At 38.0% G+C, this 23,186-nt stretch overlaps 1 protein-coding gene across 18 annotated transcripts in view; it reads left to right on the top strand.

Annotated features, from left to right (window-relative positions):
- Positions 1–22,125, top strand: part of TPM1 (tropomyosin 1) — a 44,130-nt gene extending 22,005 nt beyond the window's left edge. For 4 of the 18 annotated variants that reach the window (XM_044665376.1, XM_044665370.1, XM_044665372.1 and 1 more), the window contains 7 exons: positions 5,718–5,851; positions 7,690–7,807; positions 8,840–8,910; positions 9,726–9,801; positions 10,282–10,344; positions 10,672–10,741; positions 21,183–22,125. In XM_044665376.1, coding sequence (XP_044521311.1) covers positions 5,718–5,851; positions 7,690–7,807; positions 8,840–8,910; positions 9,726–9,801; positions 10,282–10,344; positions 10,672–10,741; positions 21,183–21,265 — 615 coding nt within the window. In that variant the 3' untranslated portion in view covers positions 21,266–22,125. Of the gene's footprint in view, positions 1–5,717; positions 5,852–7,689; positions 7,808–8,839; positions 8,911–9,171; positions 9,248–9,725; positions 9,802–10,281; positions 10,345–10,671; positions 10,742–11,996; positions 12,080–14,284; positions 14,585–19,928; positions 20,018–21,182 lie in introns of those variants that run through there. The other 14 variants (XM_044665380.1, XM_044665377.1, XM_044665384.1 and 11 more) reach the window with 8 other exon arrangements.
- Positions 22,126–23,186: the final 1,061 nt, after the last annotated feature.

Below are 23,186 nucleotides of genomic sequence, written 5' to 3'. Positions count from 1 at the left end.
AGAAAGAAAGAAAGAAAGAAAGAAAGAAAGAAAGAAAGAAAGAAAGAAAGAAAGAAAGAAAGAAAGAGAGAGAAGGAAAGGAAGAAAAAAAAAACAAAAGAAGGAAGGAAGAAAGGTTTGTGACAGACAGTAAAAGAGGTTTAGCCTTTCAGTCATCAGAAATTAAATGCCAAAGTTCCAATAGTTCAGGAGAGAATGGAGAAATGACGGAGGGAGAAAAAGTGCCCTTAAACTGTGGGTTAAAATGTATGATCTCCTCCCATTAACATAACCAAACTGAGACTAGGTTTGTATAAATTAGGCAACCTCTGGGGTTTGAGATAACTGAGAGGTGCCAGGCCTCTCCCACGGAAGAGCAGTAACTTAGCTGTATTTTGCCCTCAGGGTGAGTTCCAACTTCATTCCCCTCCCCCAGTCCCAGGTCTGACCTTGTAATACCCTATACTTGCTTGAACCTTACATTTTTCTCCCATGTGGAGCAGTGAAAAGTGTCTAACCAATCAGTGGCTTCACTGTTTGCCCCTTTGTGCCCCTTTGCAGGCCCCACTTATCCTGCTTTTATTTCCCACTTTTGTCCCAAGAACCAGAAGGTTTTCATACCCAGAAAGAGACCTCTACTTGCTGCTTGGGTGCCAGTGGTCTGCTACAAGCAGTATCAGCATTATTAAAGTGGGAGCTCTTTGAGGTCAGGAACTTTCTTTTGCTTCTTTTTGACTCCCTAGGGTTAGCATAGTGCCTGCCACACACAGTAGGCACTTAATAAATGTTTATTGATTGATTGGTTTCTGGGGAGAACCTCTGGAATTAATATTGACCAAAGCAGAAACGCCTAGAAAGATCAGATCCAGAAAGTCCTGCTTTAAGATTTTTTTCCTTTTCTTTTTTTATTTTAATCCAAGCTCTTTTAATATCTGTCTCACATTTAAATGTGGAGACAAATACTATTCCTTGAGTCTGCTCAGTACAATGCCTAGCATTTCTACTATTAAAGGTTTGTTAAGTAATTAATTAGTTATTTAAATAATTAATTTAGTTCAGGCTCTAATAGTAGTCTGGCTAAAGGGCCAGACTTGTTTTGGTTGGGTTCTCTTTACTAGGCTCCACTGAATAATACCAAAAGGATCCATCGTGAATTTTTAGACTTGGATTCAGGATGACATGAATTCAGATTCACTTTCCAAAACCTTCTAGCTATATGACAGTGAGCAAATTGCACTTTTCTCTGATCCTCATTTCCCTCATTTGTATCAAAGAGATATTAATACCTACAATGCCTTGGTTAGAGGGTTGTCCTGAGGCTCAGATTAGATAATATATGATTAAAAAGCAGTTTGCTAGCTTGAAAGCATCATGTAAATGTCGGTTATTATTAGAAGATACAGCGTCTGCCCTAGAGAAGATAGTTGGAGATGTCTAGAATACATCTGTGGAGAGGAAATGAGGCGATAACGCTTATAAACACAACGTATAAAAATAAATGTGAATTGTCTTTTAGTGCCGAGGTGGAGGAAAGAAAGTTAGTGACTGAAGTGAGCCTTCTGGAAGAGAGCCCCCTTTTTAGCCAGATCTTTAAAGAAGGGCAGAGGTGGTAGAAGGACCTTTTGGCTTAAGCCTTAGAGAGTGGTATTTTCCAAGGCCCACAGATAGAGGGGAGTAAGTAACAAATCAAAGATATTCATTTTACTCGGTAATTTGTCCTCCTGAGCTAAATGGGGAGTTCCTAGTGATAAAGTTAGAGTTTAGAATGTCACTCCCTAGACTTCTCACACCAGTTCAACAGAAACCATTCTTTATGGTAAATAAAAGTGACTTTCTTTCCTATACTTTGCCCTAGGTTCGGAGCAGAGGTTGGCTTTTGGTGGCTACCACAGCATTTGAACATCATTGTTTACACTTTCCTTTTAACTTGCTACAGGGCTTTATCCTTATATTGACTTCAGCAGTAAAAAGAGATTTGAGCAATGCACAGCTGATCTATAAAAAGTTAATTTTTAAAAGAGACAATTACCTATTCTTAAGATATTTGTTCTCCTGAGCTCCCCCTCTTATGTCCTTAAAAAGAGCCGAAGGAAAAACACAGGGTCTTTTATCCAGTATTGAATTCACAGTCCATTTTAAACTACCATACTTACTATGACCCATGCTCAGTGTGGACCATTTTATTTTTCCCTAATTTTTTTTTTGCTATTTTAATTTATCTTTTGTTTTATTTTGCAAACTCCTTCTCCATCCTCCTAATGACTGCATGGAGCATTTGTGTTTTAAGTTCATTTAAAATTGTCTCTTGAGATTTTGAAATACTTTCATATCCCCCCAACCTTTGAATCATTGGAGACACCTTGGGGTACAGCAGAACTGGAGAAGAGAATCTAAATTGTAACTATACTCCCTTCTGAGAATCTAGCATAATATTTAAATAACTAGAATCATTGTGTTTGAATTGGGAAGGTCTGGATTATGATTTTTTTCATATTTTCTCCTCTGACTCAGGTTATAATCTCTCCTTGTCTTCATTTCCTATAGATCATCTAATCCATGGGTCCTTCATCTTCTTTGGGTCATGGATTCCTTTGGCAGTTTGGTGAAATCTATGGACCCTCTCTTGGAATAATTATTGTTTTTCAGTATATGGAATGAAATACATAAGATTAGGAAGCAAACTATTAACTTGGGAACAGTTATCAAAATATGTTTTTAAAAATTCACAAATCCCTGGTGAAGAACTTCTGAGATATTCCAACCCTGTTATTTTATAGCAAGTAGTGGTGCACTTAGTTGGTACTTAGTAATTGTTTATTGAATAGGTTTATTAATGCTAATCAAGAGAACAATGGTAGAGCCCCTTTTATGAAGATGAATTTAGAGTCTTAAATATGTACTGTGGTTTTCTTGAATATGAATTTATACCCTGAAGCCCCACATTACCTTGTTTAAGATGCTGTATAAAACAGATGCATGAGGGAAATACTGTAATTTCCATTTCTTCAGATTTATGAATATTAAAATAGCCACAAACCAAAACATCCATCCTAAGCTAAACACTCATGCAAATGTCTGAATTTCAAAGTCCTAGCCACCAACTGTCTTAAGTGCCAGGGAAGAGCAACATTTTATATCCTAAAGAGATAATACACAAAAACATAGTATTTGAGATGACCACTTTCCCCTTAGTCCTTTGAAACTTTGCTGGCATTTTCCCAAAGCAGCCTTACTTGTAAATAATTAGCCGTGAGCTCTTGGGAAGAAGAGGAAATGTGTCTTGATTCTTTCTACTATCAAAAAGTTTGATTAATTGTTTTATGGATGCATTGTTTAACAGTAGTTTGCATTCCAACTGCTTGGAAATCTGTAGCAGTCTCCATCTGAAGACTGACTCAGGACTATGAGTGAGAACAGCTGGGTTTTTCCTTGTTGAACCCAGCTTAAATGCCAGGTGAAGTATGCAAAATATAGTTCTGCCCACTCCAAATCCTTCTCCCTAGTCTCCAAAGTTAACATGTTCATAGTTAAATTAGCTCTGATCAATTCACCTTAATTTACATTTTGATAAGATATAGTGAACTCTATTAACTTTTAGTAAGCTTTTTAGGAAATCAATCTGCTAATGCTGGGAAACAGTGTGATACAGTAGAACATTGAATTTGGAATCAGATTGACTCAGAAGAAAAACCCAGCTACTTACTAGCTGTGTGACCATTTAGCATCATAGATCTAAAGTTGAGAGGGAAATTCAGAGGCCCTCTATCTAGACCAATGGTTCTTAGCCTTTTTTTGTGTGTCGTGGATCCCTTAGACAGTCTGAGACTTATGGATGCTTTCTCAAAATTTGTTAAATTTTAAAAAATTTTTTTAATTAAAAAAAGTTTTTAAAAAGCTTAAAATTAAATATATAGGATAAAGGAAACTATAATGAAATAACAGTTATAAAAATATTTTTGAGGTTCTCAGACACCAGGTTAAAAACTTCTGATCTAAGTTAACCACCCCCCCTTTTATTTTCTGAAACTGAATCTCTCATCTCACTGAGGCTACAAGTGAAGCAGCCACTCATGAGCAAGAGCCAAGAGACAGGGAAGCTTTGCCTGGCTGTTTCTCACATTAGCGAGTATTCCTCTCCTTAGGCAGCCTGATGGTCTCTCCCTTTCTGGGAGCCAACCAACTTTGTGCCAATACTAGATAGATGTTAGTCATTTCTTCAGCTCAGAACTCCCAAGCTCTGGTGACCTATTCTCCTTAACCTCCCCAGGAGCAGAGATTATAGGAATGTGGCACGATACCCAATAACCCCCTTATTTTACAGATGAAGGAGGGTCCAAGGGGGTTAAGTGACTTTCCCAAAGTTATAGGCAGAAAAAATCAAAGGTAGCATCCAAATCCAGGTTCTCTGACTCAAAAGCCAATATTCTTTCTATTGGACTAAACATTTATCTTTAAAACCAGGCATTGGGCTAGATTCTCTCCCCTATGGTCCTAAATCCTATGATTTTATGCCCAGTCATTTCAAAAGTTATGTGCCTGCCATATGCTTACATGATCACAATCTGTGAAGAGAATGAAAGATGTAATTTATGAGTGTCTTGTTTGCTTTTTTTTTTTAGTTAAAGTGCATGATTCAAAGAATAATTTTCTTTTTTTAAAAAGAAGCTCAAGGGGTCAGCTAGTTGGTTCAGTGGATTGAGATCCAGGCCTAAAGATGGAAAGTTCTGGATTCAAATGTGCTCTTAGATACTTCCTAGCAGTGTGACCATGGGCAAGTCACTTACTCCCCATTGCCTAGCCCTTAGTACTCTTCTGCCTTAAAATCAATGCACAGTATTGATCCTAAGATGAATGATAAGGGTTTTTCTATATTAAAAATAAATAATAAAAATAAAACAATGGAGAGAGTGCCAAGCCTCCTAGGTCAGGAGGACCTGGATTCAAGTTTGGCTTCAGATACTTCCTAGCTGTATTACTCTGGACAAGTCTCTGAACCCCACTTGCCTAGCCCTTTCCTTTCTATCTTAGAGTTGTTACTAAGACAGAAAATAAAGGTTTATGAAAGAAGGGGGAGAGGGAGAAGCAGTTAGCCTCCTTCATTTTGCTAGTGGGTGACTGTAGCCTATTTATTTGCATTTGAATTTGAAGATTAATTTTGATCCCTTCAAAAGGTAACACAGCCCTTCTGTGAGAGGCTGACCAAGAGAAGGGTGGATGGTTACTGCTAAGTGCTATTCCTGGTATTTTTATATGATTAAGCCTAGGTAAGTTATTTCTCCTCTTTCCATGCCTAAACTTCCCAGTTAGTGAAATCGGGAGAAAGATGGTTTTCAGGAACAATGACAAAGGTTTATTGGTTTGAGATCTGTCAATGGAAAAAGCCAAGAGCTTATTTGCCTTAATTCTGCCCATTTGCTCCCATTTAATTTACCAAGGCCCTATTTTTGTTACAAACTAGCCCATTTAGATGTAAGTCAAATAGCTGGCATTAACTTAAAACTCTCTCCCTTGGCCTAGGCATCCTTCCATCCCAGACCTCGATTCAGATAGAAATACCATTCTAGAAAACCTAACAGTTAACTGATGACATTAACCAGAGTTTGGAATGATGCTAAATAGCAACTACCTGGTTAGCCTACAAAATCCATTCTAAAATAACTGTTGCAAGAGATCTCTCTTAACTATTTTCTTCACCTTTGTAGCCGTTTGCGACTTCACTCTCTTCTTCCCTCCCCTAGGCTGAAGCTGATGTAGCTTCTTTGAACAGACGTATCCAGCTGGTTGAGGAAGAGTTGGACCGTGCTCAGGAGCGCCTGGCAACTGCCCTGCAGAAATTGGAGGAGGCTGAAAAGGCAGCAGATGAGAGTGAGAGGTAGAAACATCTAATCCAGGTCCTTTTTTTTTTACCGCCAGTCCCTTGCCTGATAGGACAGCGTGGTCTGGTATTGCTTATGTGGAAGATGGATGGAGAGTTAAAGAGTCTTAAAATTGAGCATTGGGGACTCCGAATTCTGAAAGATTCTATTATCTTTAGATTCCAGCTGTCATTACCGTTTCCTCAGTGGGATTACTTTACTCAGTATATTTCTAGGTAGAGGCTTCAAGGTTTTTTCTCATTCAGGTTCATAGAAGGATTTCATATATTTAAAATAATTTTCTATTTATTTTTTCTTTGAGGGAGGGGGTGAAGTTTGATAAGTAGTTAACTCTTCAATAATCATGTTAATGTCTGAGAAAAAACAAAGATAAAACAGTAAGTCTTTTAGGGATCATATATAATTTTATTTGGGGGCTTTAGAAATCAGGCAGATACCCCTTTATTTGAAAGTATTCATACCTGTGCCTCTCGCACTGACTCTCTCCCAAGTCAAGTCTACTATATTGGCCCAATGTGTCCCTGTGTAGAAACAGATAAAGGCAAAGGGTCCGTTGCCATATAGTGTGCTATTCTTGACACGAAGAACCATTTGGTATAGAGGAAAGAGTACTGTATTGGAAATCTGTAGCCCCAGTTCCACCATTAACTGTGTATGATTTTATACAAGTTATCTTCTTTGTGCCTGTTTTCCATTTTGTAAATTGAAGGGTTTAGATTAATTGATCACTAAGTAACCTTAAGTGCCAATATTCTATGATCCTATATTGAAAAGTGATACTCCACATGGACCTCAATTTCCTCATCTAAAAAAATAAGAATGTTAAACTGATAAGAGATAGGATTAGACCTTTGCTTTTATTAGTGTGATTTCTGAAATCTTTTGCCCCAAATCCTATGGCCTGTGGACATTTTCTACAGAGGAAACTGTGGCAATAGATGATATAGTGTTTCTTATTGCTCATTTATGATGGATTTCATCTTAAAATGAGTTGTTCTTTGCAATGGATCTTTAAGACGAAATGGTTACGTGTATGATTGCTGACTGCATTACAAAGTACAGCTTGCTCAAGAAAACTTAAAAACCAGCCACTGCCTGGGTTTAAAATTGGAGCTTTTTAAATTTGGAAGGGCCCTTATAGATGAACTAGTCTAGTTCCTTTATAAGGGTTCTGGGATGCAAAGTGACTTACCTGAGGTCATACAGATTGATCTGAAAGAATTCTGGTCTTTTTATTCCTAGTTTTTTGCATACTAGACTCATCACAAATATAGCACAGAGAGCTGCACCCCCCCAAAAAAAAATAGAAAATCAAGGTTCAAGTTCCAATTCCCTCATTTGCTGGCTGTGTGATCCTGGGCCAGTTACTGTATCTCAGTGTACGCAAGCAATTCTCCAAAACTATAAGTTACTGAATAATACTAATCTGTATAGAGATGAAATTACAGGTCAGATCAAAAATATTTAAAGGCTCTTTTACTATAGAGTGGCTTATTATTGCCTAGATTCAGATATACTGCAAGTCACAATGTTTCTTAAGCAATTACATGTAGCAAATGCTTGTTTTTTTTTCAAAATATATAAAAACTATACCTAAACTATGAGATTTTAATTTACAGTGAACTAAAAACATTTTGTATCATTTTCTATTTTTTTCTATCATTATCCTTCCCTTCTCCCACTATCCAAACTCTTTCCCCCCAGCTTTTAAATCCTAGAAAGTTGTGCTTCACCATTTAGAAGAAAAAACAATAGGCCTGAATTCTATTTGAGCCTCCTAGTTTACGCACAAAAAATTTAAATCTGGGGTTTTCTTACTTGTCTTTTCTCTCAGAGGAATGAAGGTCATTGAAAGCAGAGCCCAAAAGGATGAGGAGAAAATGGAAATTCAGGAGATCCAGCTTAAAGAGGCTAAGCACATTGCTGAGGATGCTGACCGCAAATATGAAGAGGTCAGTGTCCAAATTGACCTTTCGGTAGATGACCAGACAGTGCCTTTTTAACATATTCTTCTTCCCTCTCCTCCACAACTCCCAATACCTTATTGTACGAATTTAGAATATTTACACTAAAGAGCCTTGTTGCTAAATATAAGAAGGCAAAATTATAATGTGGATCTAGATGTATGGGCCAAATCGTGTCCCATAAACGAAAAGCAAATACGATAAAAAAGCCTTTGTTAGCCAATATTTTGTCAAGTGATTTCACAGTGTTCTCGATATTTCTCTTTATTGGTTTCTAGCTGTTCTCAACTGCTGCTTTAAAAATGTTTTTTTATCATGAGGAATCTGAAGCAGCATGGAAGCTAATTTTTCTGTTTAACACCTGTTCCCAGAGAATGTGATTTGGATACTTCTGTTCCCTTCAAAGTATCACCTTACTCTTAGATTCCTATCTGAGCGATGTAACTTCTTAATTATCTTGTACATTAAGGTACCCAAATGATCCCTCTTGTTATCTCCTCTTTGTTCTTGACCAGCCCTCTAGAAAGCCAAGAAACAAAGCCCTTTTCATATAGTTTAGAATTGGGTGTGGCTATCTTTAGGGATTTTTTCCTGAATTTTTTCTCCCAGACAGAACTTTATCATCCTTTACATGAGTTTGCAGGAAATGCATAGCTTCCTCCCTGTCTGTTTTCAGCTTTCTGAAGTGGATAACCCTCTTGTCCACTCTACAGTGGACTGTCTGCTCTATACGTAATCAGCAAAGTTTTACCTATGCCAGACATTTAACATTCTAGAGCATTTAGTCACAAGCCATAATTCTGTGCTCTCAAAAGCAGAAAGAAGCTTCTCGTGGTTTTCCTTTTTGTCAGGAATGCCACATGGAGAGAGATTCCTCGCTTCTCTCCCGTCTGGGAGGAATGAATCATCCTTGACCTGCACCCATTATGAAACCCAGGGCAGCCGGGGCCTGAGAGAGCCAAACCCCGCTGCTCCCTCGTTTTGTCTGTAACTGGGGGTGTTGGGTTTGTCTTCCCGCAGGTGGCCCGGAAACTGGTCATCATTGAGAGTGATCTGGAGCGTGCAGAAGAGCGTGCTGAGCTCTCAGAAGGGTAAGTGACCCCAGTGCCACCAGGATGTGTGTGGGGTGCTGCCAAGCAGTGACTAAACAGCATGACCTACTGGCAGTTACACGTTTACTTGTTTTCAGCTCGAAGCTCCCTGTTTGCTCATTTGACTGGGATGAACCATGAGCGTGGAACCCAGGAGGACATGTGTGTGGGGTGTCTGTGTGACTGCATAGATCACTGCATGCATTTACTTGCACACTGATTTTGTGAATGGCCTTGTGCATTTCATGTGTCCACTAACAGCCAAGTCCGACAGCTGGAAGAACAATTAAGAATTATGGATCAGACTTTGAAAGCATTAATGGCTGCAGAGGATAAGGTACTGATGGCTATTGTATGGTTCTTAGGTTTAACTGCCACCCAACAATCTTTCAGCTTTCATCGCCTACTGGTTCATTTGGTAGTAATGACTGCACATCCACTACACCCTTTGCTGTCTCTTATATCTTGCTTTAAAGTGCTTTCTTTTTGGTCCTTTTTTGATTCTTTATTTTTCCTTCATAAGCAATCTTTGGTGCAGCCTAAAAGAAGCCGAATCATCGCACTTAAAAGCTATTTTAATTATTTCACACTAAGCATACCTTGCTTCCATTGCCAAGTTGGGGGGCAATGATTGACTGAAGAATTGGAGCATTTTAATCTGTGATGATTTGGCTACTTTAAGGCTGCTCTTTGTCTCTAGAACTCAATTTTCATTTTTCTCCATCTCTCTCCTTTTTTTCTCCTTCTATCCTTTCTTTGGCTTGATTTGATCTCCTGCCCTCCCTACCCTTCCTGCCTCTGTTCTGAAATAATAGCAAATGTGCCGAGCTTGAAGAAGAATTGAAAACTGTGACGAACAACCTGAAGTCACTGGAGGCTCAGGCTGAAAAGGTAGGCCAGAAGCATGATGTGGGGGGAAAGCACTTTTAAAAAATCATTCAAAGCAGTAGCCCCACATTTCTCTTTGATGTCCCTACAGACTTAGAGCAACAATTCAGCAGGTATTTTAGGAAATAGCAAAATTCTGACTCTATCACTAGGGGACTGTTAAAAAAAAAAAAAGCAAACTTGATTCTTCTTTCAGATGAAAATATTATGTTAGATTGGTGAATTATACTCAGTAATGAATTTTTTTAAAGGTTCTGTGTGGATAAATGATGACTATTTGCCTGTTTTCCATGTAAAAGAGATTGGCCCAAGGAGAGCTTTATTGCAGTGTGTTGTTCCTATCTGAAGTTCAATTGTGCCTATATTTGAGTGATCCTTGATAGCTTTGGAGGAAGGAAGAAGGGGTGTGGGTCTATATATGGGGAAAACACATGCTCATAGTGAACTTTAGCCTAACATATGGAATAATCTTTCTAATTACAGTACTCACAAAAGGAAGACAAATATGAAGAGGAAATCAAGGTCCTTTCTGACAAACTGAAAGAGGTAAAAATAAAAAGAATAAAGTTAATTTACCAAACTTTAAATGGGCATCAAATGTTCATTTTAAGATGGTGGGACCCAAAAGCATGTGCTGATAACATAGTGTTCATCAGTATTCATATTCATATTAGTGTCAGTTTGCTGTCCTGTCATCATTGATCACCCTAAGACAGTATGTGATGCAAATCAACACCTTTGTACTGCTTGCTAATATTATATAGTATATTATATATTTTGCTGCTTGCTTGCTAGTCATACTTCAGTTGTCCCCATGTTTGCAACCACTTGGAAGTTAAACTTTGTTAACTTTCCTGAACTGAATTATTCCAGGCTGAGACTCGGGCTGAATTTGCTGAGAGGTCAGTAACCAAATTGGAAAAGAGCATTGATGACTTAGAAGGTAAGACTTTATTATGGTTTTTTGCTCAATATTTGACTGTGGGAGTGGGCTGGGTGGATTGTTCATCTTTTCAGCTGAAAGATGACTTGGTAAACATTTTTCCAACCCAAATTTATTAACCTTAATTCATTGTTTAGGCGGGCAGTTATTTTGCTCTTGCTACTCTTTTCCTCCTGATATTTTCAGACTTGCTTTTAAACTTTTAGATCTGCCTCCTTTAAAGTTCATTTAGAACAGTTTGATCTCTTTGTGTGGAAAGTGATGATGTTGAGATCTGAAAGACATGATGGGTCTGCTATAAATCTGTTCTGTAGATGAATGTGATTATAAGTGTATGTGTATACATATATATGTTTGTGTGTATGTATATATGGAGAGAAAAGAGGGATGGGAGGGGGAGAGAGAGAGAGAGAGAGAGAGAGAGAGAGTGTCAGAGTCTAGGAGTCTACGGGAAGGGAAAACGGAGGTTATTAAAATAGAGTAGTATATAGTAGCAAGTATGGTAAAACACTTATACAAGAAAAAGAGACAATTGCAAAATAATCTTGCCCCAAACAAACAAACAAAAAAAGCTTCATCCAGACAAAAGGTAGAAGACTGAGAGTTTGAATCACCATGGAGTGCACTATTACAAAAAAGAATGAGCATCCCACTCCACTCTTCTGGGACAGGAATGATGCGCAATGGGTTTGGACAGAGATTAGAATGGGCAGAGAGATGGGTAGCTTAAAAGACACTTCAAGAACTCCATACCTCCATGACTAGTTCAGGCAGGAAGTTGGTGACTTTAAGGTAGGGCAAGATAAGGATAACAGACTGTAATTACAAACTGTCCCACCTAACATTGGCCTTTGAAATCTCCCTTCCAGTGTTTCTGGCTACAGATTGCGAGCTATTTCAGTATCATTAAAAATACAGCTCTATAAAAGAATATTTCACTATCCACTCAGTCAACTTTTATTTAGTTTCGTTTTTTAAGTCTTCATGTGGCGTACTGACTCCATGTTTGATTATGATTTATCACATCAAGTCATTCTCATTTCATTTTCTGATGGTTATTTGTTGTTATTTTTTGTTTTTATTTTAAATCCTCCTCTTCTTCCGACCACCTGTTGCCATTACTTCCTTCCTGCATTGCCCTTTTCTTCCTGCTGCTGTTTCTGGATGGTCTCCATGCCACCTCCTTCACCCTCCATCTGATCACCCTCCACCTTCCACGCCCTTGCTCCTCTGCCTTCCACTTCACGGCCCATAGATGAGCTGTATGCTCAGAAGCTGAAGTACAAGGCAATCAGTGAAGAGCTGGACCACGCTCTCAACGACATGACTTCAATGTAAATTACCTTCTTCCCTGCCTGCCTGCTCCTGTGAACTGCTGTTGGTGCAAGCTCACTGCTACCCCTTCCCCTTTTGCTTTTATTTCCACAAATCCCCATCTCACCTGCAAGCCTTGAATTATTTTGCTTTAAGCCCTTGCTGCTTTTGCTTATTTAAGTACTATAAAAGACTGTCATAGGGCATTTTCTTCCAATTATGGATTTTACTTTAAGAATTTTAACCTCGTTCTTTGTTTCTCAACAAGTCTTTTAAAAGTGAAGTGCATTTGTTTAGTGAACAAAATTTATCTCAAAAATTAAAGTAGGGAAACAGTTTTGTTTATGAGTAATTTTCCTAGAAGTGAAGAAAAATAAGGGTCCTAACAGCTTCATTAAACAAGATGATCCTTTTTTTTTTTAATGATTACAGGTTGCAAATAAAATAGGAAGAAAATAGTTAATGGGGTCATTGGGAACCTTAATCATCATCTAGTTCAAGCCCTTCATTTTACAGGTGGATAAATTGAGGTCAAGAGATAGAAAGTGACTTCCCTAAGGTCATAGATAACACAAATAACTCGAGATTCCAAGCCTTGTCTCTAATGAAAAATCTAAGTGTTCTTTCTACTTTATAGCATTTCATGAGATGCTATTAACTCACAAATTGATTTGAATTTTTGCATAATGAGAATTTCAAACAGTATTAACTTGAGCCCCTTGGTCTGATGGAACCAAAGTTTCCATGGTTGTTTTTTTTTTTTTTAAGATTAAATAACCTCTATCACATTAAAGTATTAAAATTCTAGCCCTTTAAGAGGAAGATGAAACAAATAGAAACTACAGTCTAAGTCCTGAATTTAGTGACCCAGTCCTAGGTATGATCAGTACCCCACCACTAGCATGTATAGCCTTCCAAAAGTCGTTTATGGGCAATGAAAGTAATGGAGGCATAATCAAAATCACTAGGTTCTGGACCCAATTCTGCCAGTAATTGGCCATGAGTCCTTAGGCAAATCACTTCACCTTCATCAGCTTCAGTTTCCACATCTGTAAGATGAAAGAATTGGGCTAGAGAGACTCCCGATGCCCTGACATTCCAAGATTCTATCCTGTCTCATGAAAGGGAAGGCTGAAAGGTATAGTGACAGAGTTCTGGATTGAAGCCATTGCTCATTTGGTAGCTGTAAGACATGAAAAAAAAATTACATTTTTAAGTTACATTTCTAAGCCTCAGTTTCCACCTGCAAAATAAAGGAGTTAAAACTGGATGTTTTCTAAGGGTCCTGTAAGCTCTGACATTCTATGATTCAGTGAATGTGTAGATAGACCTCAATATTATTAAACCAGTTTATACACTATGGCAGCATTTCAAGCATAACTTTTCCCCCTTCAAATTCTAGCCTAACAGATTCCTCAAGGATGGCTTTAGCATTCTAAGAACATCCTTAGCATAGAAGCCATTTCTATACCCTCCCTACCATAGTCCATTCAGAAAACATGGTGGCTTAAAGTGTGGAGTTCTCAGTTTCTTGCTGTCATGTTTATAAAATCTCCACATTTAAGGAAAAGAAAGAGAACCTCTAAATTTCTAGACTTAGAGACTTTATAGTTGATATAGAAGACTGAGACCAGTCCATTGACTCTATAATCCTATAAGATGAAGGGGTTAAATAAGATAATCTCTTCCAGTTCTAATCAATCAATAAACACTTATTAAGCACCTGCTATGAGCCAAGCACTGTGCTAAGCTCTAATATTCTGATACTGGGCAGCAATGTAGCACAGTGGCTAGAGCACCAAAGCCTATAGTTGGGAGGTCCTGGGTTCAAATATGGCGTTAGACACTTCCTACCTGTGTGACCCTGGGCAAATCATCTAACCCTAATTGCCCAGCCCTTGTCACTCTTCTGTCTTAGATTTGATTTTATACATAAACACATTCTGTGATACTGAGAAAAATGGCCAATTGGTCTTTTATCTTAAGACTATCTTAAGACTTGCTTTGACAGTCCTAGATATGTTTCTTTTAAAAGTACAATTTAACAACTGGAAGGATTCTTAGAAAAGCTTTGAGTCTGTGCTAGAACGCTGCTGTAAATTCTGCCAAGTGTGTGGCCAGCATGCATGCTGATTTCTGTCATATTGTTATTGCTATTTTTTTCTTTTTCTTTTTTTTCCATTGTGCCACTTTTCTTTCCTCCCTTCCCACCTTTTTATCTTCATGCAGATAAATTTCTTTGCTTCACCTCTCTCAAGACTCCTTCATCAAGCTGGATGTTCCACCTGTCTGAGCTCTGCAGTTTTTCTCAGGTTTATTTTCGTGTCCTCCAGCTGCCCTTGATTCTGTCTTCCTTTAGCATCCTGCCTCAGGGCAAGGCTCTCACTGTGCCTTCTATTGTACAGAAGCTCTTTCTTTCGATGTAAAATAAACACCCTTTGTGGAAGCTGTATCTGTTTTGCTATTCCTTATTAGCTGAGCAGTTTGAACACTGAATAAAACTGAAAATCTGCTTCATGCCACAAGAGATTTATTTGGAGTTGCTCCTTTTCTCATTCCCCTCCCCTCAGCATTATGCATAAATGTTAGTCCTCTTGGAAATCATAAAGTCTTATTCTTTAGCCTGTAGACCTTAGTTATGTAAGGTTGTCTTACAGTTACTATCTCAGCCTCATTTCATTTAATCTGAGTACTTATGGTTATTATTCTCTAATAAAAGATCTGTTTCAATCAATCACCAAGCATTTCTCAAGTACCTACTGCATACCAGGCACTGTGAAATTTTGAATTCACTCCAAATCCAAACCAATGTTTGAATTGGTAAAATAGGACTTGACTTCAGAAGGGATCGGAGTTCCAGATGGAGAGGCTGGATATTGCCATTGTTGAAATGAGTTAATTTGAAGCCATTTAAACGGTATTCATTCTGTGCAATTGCCTTTCTTCATTTTGATGCTGAAAATGTCTTCTTGAGTTTTCTGAATAATGTGTTACTGGGCCAAAAGTGAAGAGCCATTATTATTTTTCATATGTTTAGGTTGAAAGGCTCCATATTTGCTATCATTATATTGAGGAGCTTATCTTTACAATATCTTAATTTTTTTAAGGTGTGGCCATTAAAGGTGATTTTGTTTTTCCTACTTAAAATGAGGATATTAGAGATCATTATTTGAAAACCACTATTTAAAAATCTAGTTCATTACCTTTTAAAATTTTTTTTTATAAAAACCCTTACTTTCCATCTTAGAATCAACACTGTGTATTGGCTCCTAGGCTGAAGAACAGTAAAGGCTAGGCAATGGGGGTTAAGTGACTTACCCAGGTCACACAGCTAAGATGTGTCTGAAGCCAGATTTGATCCCATGGCCTCACATCTCTGGGACTGGCTCTCAATCTACTGAGCCACTTAGCTGCCTCCTTGCTACCTTTTTTAAAAACTATTATAAATTTAGAACTCTGAAAGTACAATTTTCTTTTTTTTTTATTCCTGACACTTCCCCACTAACAAGCTGGCTGTATCTCTTCTTTGTTTTTGAGTCCCAAGCTAATTTGTATGTATGAAATTTTTACAAATTTTTCATTGATCCAAAATAGTTAATATGCTGATCTTTCTTGGATTGCTACAAATTAAGAATTCATCTCCCAATGGCTAATCCATAATTAGCTGTGCTAATCTTTGGGCAATAGGCATGGTCTATTCCAGAAGCCATAATTGAAACCTTTCTTACTTAGAAGGATTGACCATAGTTTGTTCTCCACTACTTTGGCCTTAGAGAACACAGGTACCTCCATGCTCTAATGAGATGTTAAAAGGAGGACTTTTGTGGGTGTCACTATAATCCATCAATATCGGAATAATGTGTCAGCTCCTTTTTAGACTCCAGCAAGGATATGAAATAGTATGGTTTTTTCATATTTTTAAAAATGTGGTTTGTGAATTAAAGTAGATCTTTGGCTTTTGCTATATAATTATATGTATTCTAATTTTTCCCTTTATCTGGAATCTGAACAGTCTCTCCCTCCAGAGGGAGAAAAAAAATTCTGTGGTTTGAGTTAATGTTTTGCTTTGTTTCTCCCCCAAAGATTTTTGGTTCTTCTTTTGACCACTGGCCCTTCCTTTCTCATTTTAATTAAAAAGAATAATAAAGAAGCCCCTCTGGCTTCTGGCTTTAAACAAAATGGGCAGTCATAATTAAGCTCCTGCTTTAGTTAATGTTCAGATAATCCTGAATACTTTCCACTATCTAAAGCTGTACTTGAGGTGCATCTATTTTTGGAAAGTGTTCCCAAGACTCACAAGTGTTCTTGAGTAGCATTAGAAGAGGAGAAGAAGGAAGGAAACAGAGGAAAAGAGAGGAGAGAAGGAATAAAACAGAGGGGAGGAGAGAAAGATTATGGCCCAAACCCAAAGGTAGCCCAAGATGGAACCAGGTATGAAAAGGAAATCTGGGTTACAAGAGGAAGCAGAGAGAGAATTATATAATATGTGAAACAATTGGGCAAATATGACCAAACTACAGCTTCTATTTATAAAGACGTCCTCAGAGACCTTTTAAAATAAGCTTGGTGCTGCCCCTAGAGGTACCACAGGCAAACGAAGTTTTAGTTAGCAGGCAAGTTGGCACTAGGTTCATAGCTATTCCCAAACACCCCCTTGAAAGCTGGGAGAGGACAGTTTTCTGTTATAGAATATAATCTCCTTTTGCTCTTGTGTGCAAATATGTAATCTTATTCCCAAGGAGCTTCCACCCAGGTAATCACTTTTATTTCCCCTGGAATTCAGAAAATTAGGGGAAGGTTCAGCAATAACAACAGGAGTGTATTATATAAGTATCTACACACAAACTAGGAGGCCAATAAGGGTCTAACCACTTGCCTACTATTACTCTCATTATGTAACTGACTACTACCGGATGTCATGCTAGTAAACTTGGTCAATGATTTTAATAATAAAAACTTCATTGCTCCCCCTTCCCAGCATACGGATTTCATGGACCATTACTGAAAAACACACGTATCCCTCAGACCTTATATTTGGTACCTGAACATTTTCCTTAATTGGCAGAATTGCTGATCTTTTTTTAAGATTATGCAGTATATCCACTCCTTGGCCATCACTATCAAATTTCAGCTTGGTTAAAAATAGGGCCATTGATCAACTTTTCCTGGACTAAACACAACCTCTTTCCCCTTTAGTGTGTATTCTCATACATGCTGATGGTCTTCATCATGCCATAGTCAACACTCTAATTTCTACCTGTAGTTAGTTTAATAATAATTATAATCATTAATAATTACACAACTTTATAATTATGTAGTTATTTTCTATATTATTGCTATTAATAACAACATTAATGTCCATTTATATAGCATTTTAAAGTTGGCATAGTGTTGTACATATATTATTTAATCCTCACAATAACTCTGTGAGGTAGGTATTATTATACATATTTTACAGATGAGACAAGTGAGGCACAGAGAGGTTAAGTGATTTTCCCAGAGCCATATAGCTAGGAAGTGTCTGAGGCAGTATATGAACTCAGATCTTCCTGCCTCCAAGCTCAGGACTTTTACCCATTGGGTCCCCCAGCTGCCCTGTGTTATTGGCAGCAGGTACATTATGTTGCATTGTAAAACTTTTATTCTATTCCTATCTGTTCAGGTCTTCCAGAACAAATCTCATTGAGATATTGATAATTCTCCACATGTTTTACAATTTACCTATTAGCTAATGAATATGAAGTCTATGTTTAGGACAGAAATGTGAAATGTGCATGCATTTTCAATCTGAACTCAAAAATATTTTCATTTCTGGTTCCATGTTAGTATAAAATGTCCTCTACCTTCCAACTTCAAACATCAGCATATTCCAACCTTACCCCTCCAAAGCTCCAGTGTTAGCAAGCCAATTTTTTAGTTTCTCTTCAGTGTTAGCTAGAACTTCTGCATCCTCTAAAAAAGGCATTTCAGGGTACCAAAATGATGAGTAGAAGGGAACGACAGAATCAGAGAAAGAGGAAAAGCTTAGTTTCCTTCTTCTGCCTGTCCTCCTGAGGAAATTAATGCAGTAGACATCTACATTCCTGAGATGTTCTCTAAAACCAGTTATAATTTGTTCCCCACCCCAAAATAGGACATAGATCAAGGGCTCGAGGTAGTGATATAATAAATTTGTCCATTGTTGTCAAGGTTATTTATACTTTCCCTATCATTTAGCTCTAAAAATGATCATCTGCAATGGGGATAAATTAGAAGCCTTCCCAGTAAGATCAGGAGTGAAGCAAGGATGCTCATTATCCCCCCCTGTTATTTAATATTGTAATAGAAATGCTAGCTGCGTTTTAGGTCTAAAACTTTAAAATTCAGTTAAAACACACACACACACACACACACACACACACACACACACACACACACACACATGTACTCATGCAGGCACCCCATGGTGGGAAAGAGGAAGGAAAATTGACACAGATTTATCAGGAATTTCACTTGTCTATTTCACTCTGGGAAAGAAAATTCCATTTTGAATTTAAACAATCGTATGCTGCTACATCCTCAGTGTGGCATGTTAAGATAATACTGGAATCCTACAGCATTCCTCATCCTCCTTAATTCCTATAATGGAATCACATGACCTCCCCATGCCTTAGCCAAGGGCACCTAAAGACTAAGTTTTTTATTTCGCTCTCAAATATTTAAAAAAATAAATAAAAAGTGAATAAAATATGGAAAAAAGTATCAAGTTATAACATTTGTATAACCTAGTGGAATTGGTCTGGGAGAGGAGAGAGGAGAGAAAGAAAATGAATCATGTAAACATAGAAAAATATTTTTAAAATAAATAAAACTGTTCTCAACTCGTGCAGAGGGTGCTGTACTAGAACTGGGAAGACGTAGGTTCTGAGCCTTGCTCTGCATCATCCTAGCTGTGTATTCATTAGGTAAAGACCTATAATCTCTTCGAAACTTCAGTTTCTTCATCCATAAAATAAAGAAATGGGATAGATGACCTCTCTAAGGTTCCTTCCAGCTCTAAAATTCTGTAATGCTGAGAACTTTGGGGAAGAAATCTATTTCCATCCACTTTCCTACAGTAGGGAGTGGTGATTAATCATGACTTGAGCCAGATTTGAGCTAACAAGGACTACATTATTCTCCCTCTTTCATCTACAATGTTTACATCATATTTTCTTTTCGTAGAAAAAGGTGAGTCATGTGAATAGTTTTTGTTTTAATTTGGTGGTTTTCTTTTGAAGAAAAAAGCAAATTCAACTTTTTTTTTTTAAATTTCCTGAATGGTGAGTCTGTCCTATGGGCTTGGAAGGGGATGGGGGGTGGGAGGGTGGCCAGTATAGATACTGAGGGAAAGGGTAGTTTTGGGGCCACAAAGACTCAGGGGACAGATGGGTACCCAACGTTGGGAGTAGAAATGACCCACTAGATCTCGTGCTCTGTTGCTAGGCTTATGGAAGATGAGCACAACCCCTCTCTCTGCCTTGGTGCTGAGCCTGTTTTCAGACACTTGTCTACAGCTCTGCCTTCCGTAGTAAGACAAGGTGTACAGCGTGAGGGTTCATTCTTTCTCTTCCTGATATTCTGTTCTCCCCCAACCAAGCGTTGGCCCTCGGACATGTCTAGCTTTGTCCACGCTGTCCTTCCTCAGGACTTTGCACAGGGCTTTAATCCTCAGCCATCCTTACACGGCATACAGGACTGATGAGGCTAAAAGGTAAAGTGTCCTGGAGAAGTCGCCCGTTCCCCGACTGCCTGGGTGTGATGGTTTTCTCTCTGCTCTCCTCATTTCTCGGACTAACCCTCTCTTCGTTCTGCCTCTCTTTTTCTCTTCTAACCTGCTTGCTGACTTGTACAGACCAACTCTACCAGCAACTTGAGCAAAACCGCCGCCTAACTAATGAACTAAAGCTGGCCTTGAATGAGGATTAACCTCGAGTGCAAAAGACACGTCAGTCTTTATAGCTTAAACCGTAATATTTCATGAAGGTTTGAATGATAGAAATGTAGTCCGTTGGCAAGAAATCTATGGATCCGGCACCCCCCTTTTAGGAGGGGTGGAAAATGGTCCGTTCTAGAGACATCCAAGCGAGAGAGATCTAGCCGAGAGGCTGGTGTGGTCTGTCCTTCCCCCTTTTCTAACGAGAATAATTCACTTGTCTCTTGACTGCAATTCTAGTCCAATATTTTGTTAAAATACACAGAAATCTATAATTATATGTATATATTAGAGTCAGTTCCACACTCCTTCGTGGTCCCCTGGTTTGAATAGTGTGACGTGGTTCTGAAATGTTTACTGTTCATTAGAGAGCAGGTGTGAGTCCGCCTCTGGTTCTCAGAGCCGGAGCAGGCGATCTGTCTCATTCATTTATTGTGCCCTGTTTGAATCATGATTAAATATACAGCCTTTGAAAAGGGGGGCCTAGGTAGAGAGCCTGGGTTGGCTGTAAGGCATGCTTGTTTCAGTCTCATCGTGTGGGTGGAATCTGGAAGAATAGTGTGCTAATGTTCAGTGTCCTCAAAGAATACTATGACTATGTCCTAATGAGGTGTGCATGCAACATGACTTTAATTATTGATCATCTTTTAGCAGGAAAAAAATAGTTCATTGGACTTTGCATTACAACCCCAGATTATTTCATTCTTGTTTTCTGAAAAGCTGTGTTAGGGTGTCATTTGTAAAACTCGTAGGTGCCCCAAATCTGGGTTCAGATCCCAAGTTAGCCATGCACTGGCAACTGGGTGATGGATGACTTTGTTAAAACTCCACATTACCTAGCAAAGTCAGTTCTGTTTGATTCCTGAGACAAATAATTCACAACCTTCTAGCACGTCTAAACTACATTTATTCAGAGCAGTTTAGAAATGCTAATAAGCATATCATAATAATCAGGGGCATTTCTGATAGCTTTAATTCATTTTGCCCAAGCCACCATCCCTCTTTCCAGGACTTTGTCCATTTGGAAACCACGAGTAGTGCATTATGAGCATGTCTGGTTTCAGTCATTTAAATCTGCTCTTCATGATTGAGTATTTGCATGCTTTAATGTTAGAACATCAAGTGTATTCAGAGAGCTGCTATTGATGTCTTAATTTTCTAATCCCACAACAGAGAAAGTGGCACATGCCAAAGAAGAAAACCTTAGTATGCATCAGATGCTGGATCAGACTTTACTGGAGTTAAACAACATGTGAAAACTTCCTTAGCGGCGACCACATTCTTACCTTTTTTTTTTTTTTTATCAACACCTGCTTGCCATGAAACCCCTTTCATTTGTTCATTTTTGGTTTTTTTGTTTTTGTTTTTTAATTTTGTTTTACCACTGTCACGGGAACATCTGCAAAATACCGGCCAGGCATTAGGGGAATACTAGACAAGGGCAAGCTATATACAAGTCAGGGTGATGATGGTTTAAATGTGCCATTTCCCAGGATAATGTTGCCTACACTTTGTAGAGAGTTTAGCAACACAGTATGTGCAGTCCAGGAATCCTCACTAAAGCAGAAAGATTTCCACTTCAAGTGCCAACTCTAGATTTAACAAGATTGACATTGGAAACACAATCAGGTGTGGACTGGTGCTACTTTGAGCAAAAGGTACTTCTGTGGTCTTTTGTTTGATATTAGACAATTTCCAATTCTGCCCAGCACAGTAATTTATTTTGTCGGAGTTTTATTGAGATGAGAATTTGGACTTTCTATGCCTGAATTCGATTAAAAACATCAACAAAAGATTTGTAAGCCACACTGCTATTTTTAAAACTTGTCTTTTTCTAACTTGTACACTTGCAGCTCATTACAAATTGTAGGGCAGCATTTCAAAATGAATTTCTACTCTTTTTTTTTCCAGTTTTTCATGTTAAAATGAAAGATTAATTTAGGCACTACATAAAATTGGTAGAGAAAAATGTTTCTTATTTGTGTTGGGGGGATTAAAAATCGGTATTTGCTTCACTTTATTTTACACACTCTTGAGCAGTTTTTAAAAGTTATAACTATGTAAACATTGTATAATGATATGGAATAAAAATGCACATTTTAGGACATTTTCTAAATTTGGCAGTCTTGTCATTTATGTTCTATCTTCTGAATCTGGTTAGTGTCATTTAATTTTTCTGTGCTCATTATTGCATTATTTCCCTAAAACAAGGCATCCTGGAAATGCCCAACTGAAAACTGGGCTCAGGTTTGTTTTCTTTGGGGAACTGTGTTTAAGGTTGCATAAATGTAATGGTTTATTGAGACAACAAAAAAGGACTTTAAAAAGTCATGTACAAGTATACGTCTAGGCTATTGGGAGAAGAAATCACTATTTGCAAAACATCCCTAGGACATGGGGGCAGCTGGGTGGCTCAGTGGATTGAGAGTCAGGCCTAGAAACAAGTGGTCCTGGGTTCAAATCTGGCCTCAGGTACTTCCTAGATGTTTGAGCCTGGACAAGTCACTTAACCCCCATTGCCTAGCCTTTACCACTCTTCTGCCTTACAACCAATATGCGGTATTGATTCTAAGACAGAAAGTAAGAGTTTAAAAAAAAATTGCTAGGACAACTAGAAAATAGTTTGACAGAAACTAGGTATATACCCATCTCTTACACCATTCACTAAGGTAAAATCAAAATGGATATAAGATCTAGACATAAAAGGAGATATAAGCAAATCAGAACAGGGAATGTATCAACTATTAGATTTATGGATAGGAGAGGAATTTATGAATAAGCAACAGGTTGGAGAACATTGTGAGGTGTAAAATGGGTAATTTTGAGTACATTAGATCAAAAAGTTTTTGTACAAATAAAACATGTTGCCAAGATTAGAGGGAAAGCAGAAAATTAGGGGAAATTTTCCAGTCTCTAGGATAAAGGTCTGATCTAAAATATAGAGAGAACTTTGTCAAATTTATGGGGAAAAGAACGATCACTACAATTGATAAATGAGTAAAAGACATGAACAGATCTTTTTTGGATGAAGAAATCAAAGCTATGTATAGTTATATAAAAAATGTTCTAAATCAGTACTGATTAGGAAATGCACATCAAAATAATTCTGAGGTATCATCTTTATGCTCGTTAGATTGGCTAAAAGACAGAAGAGCAAAATGACAAATGTTGGAGGGG

The sequence above is a fragment of the Gracilinanus agilis genome, chromosome 2 (assembly GCF_016433145.1).
Source record: "Gracilinanus agilis isolate LMUSP501 chromosome 2, AgileGrace, whole genome shotgun sequence".
In the NCBI taxonomy this organism is placed as follows: domain Eukaryota; kingdom Metazoa; phylum Chordata; class Mammalia; order Didelphimorphia; family Didelphidae; genus Gracilinanus; species Gracilinanus agilis.
The sequence above is the reverse complement of the archived record's forward strand: the minus strand, read 5'-3'. Positions and strand labels throughout refer to the sequence as shown.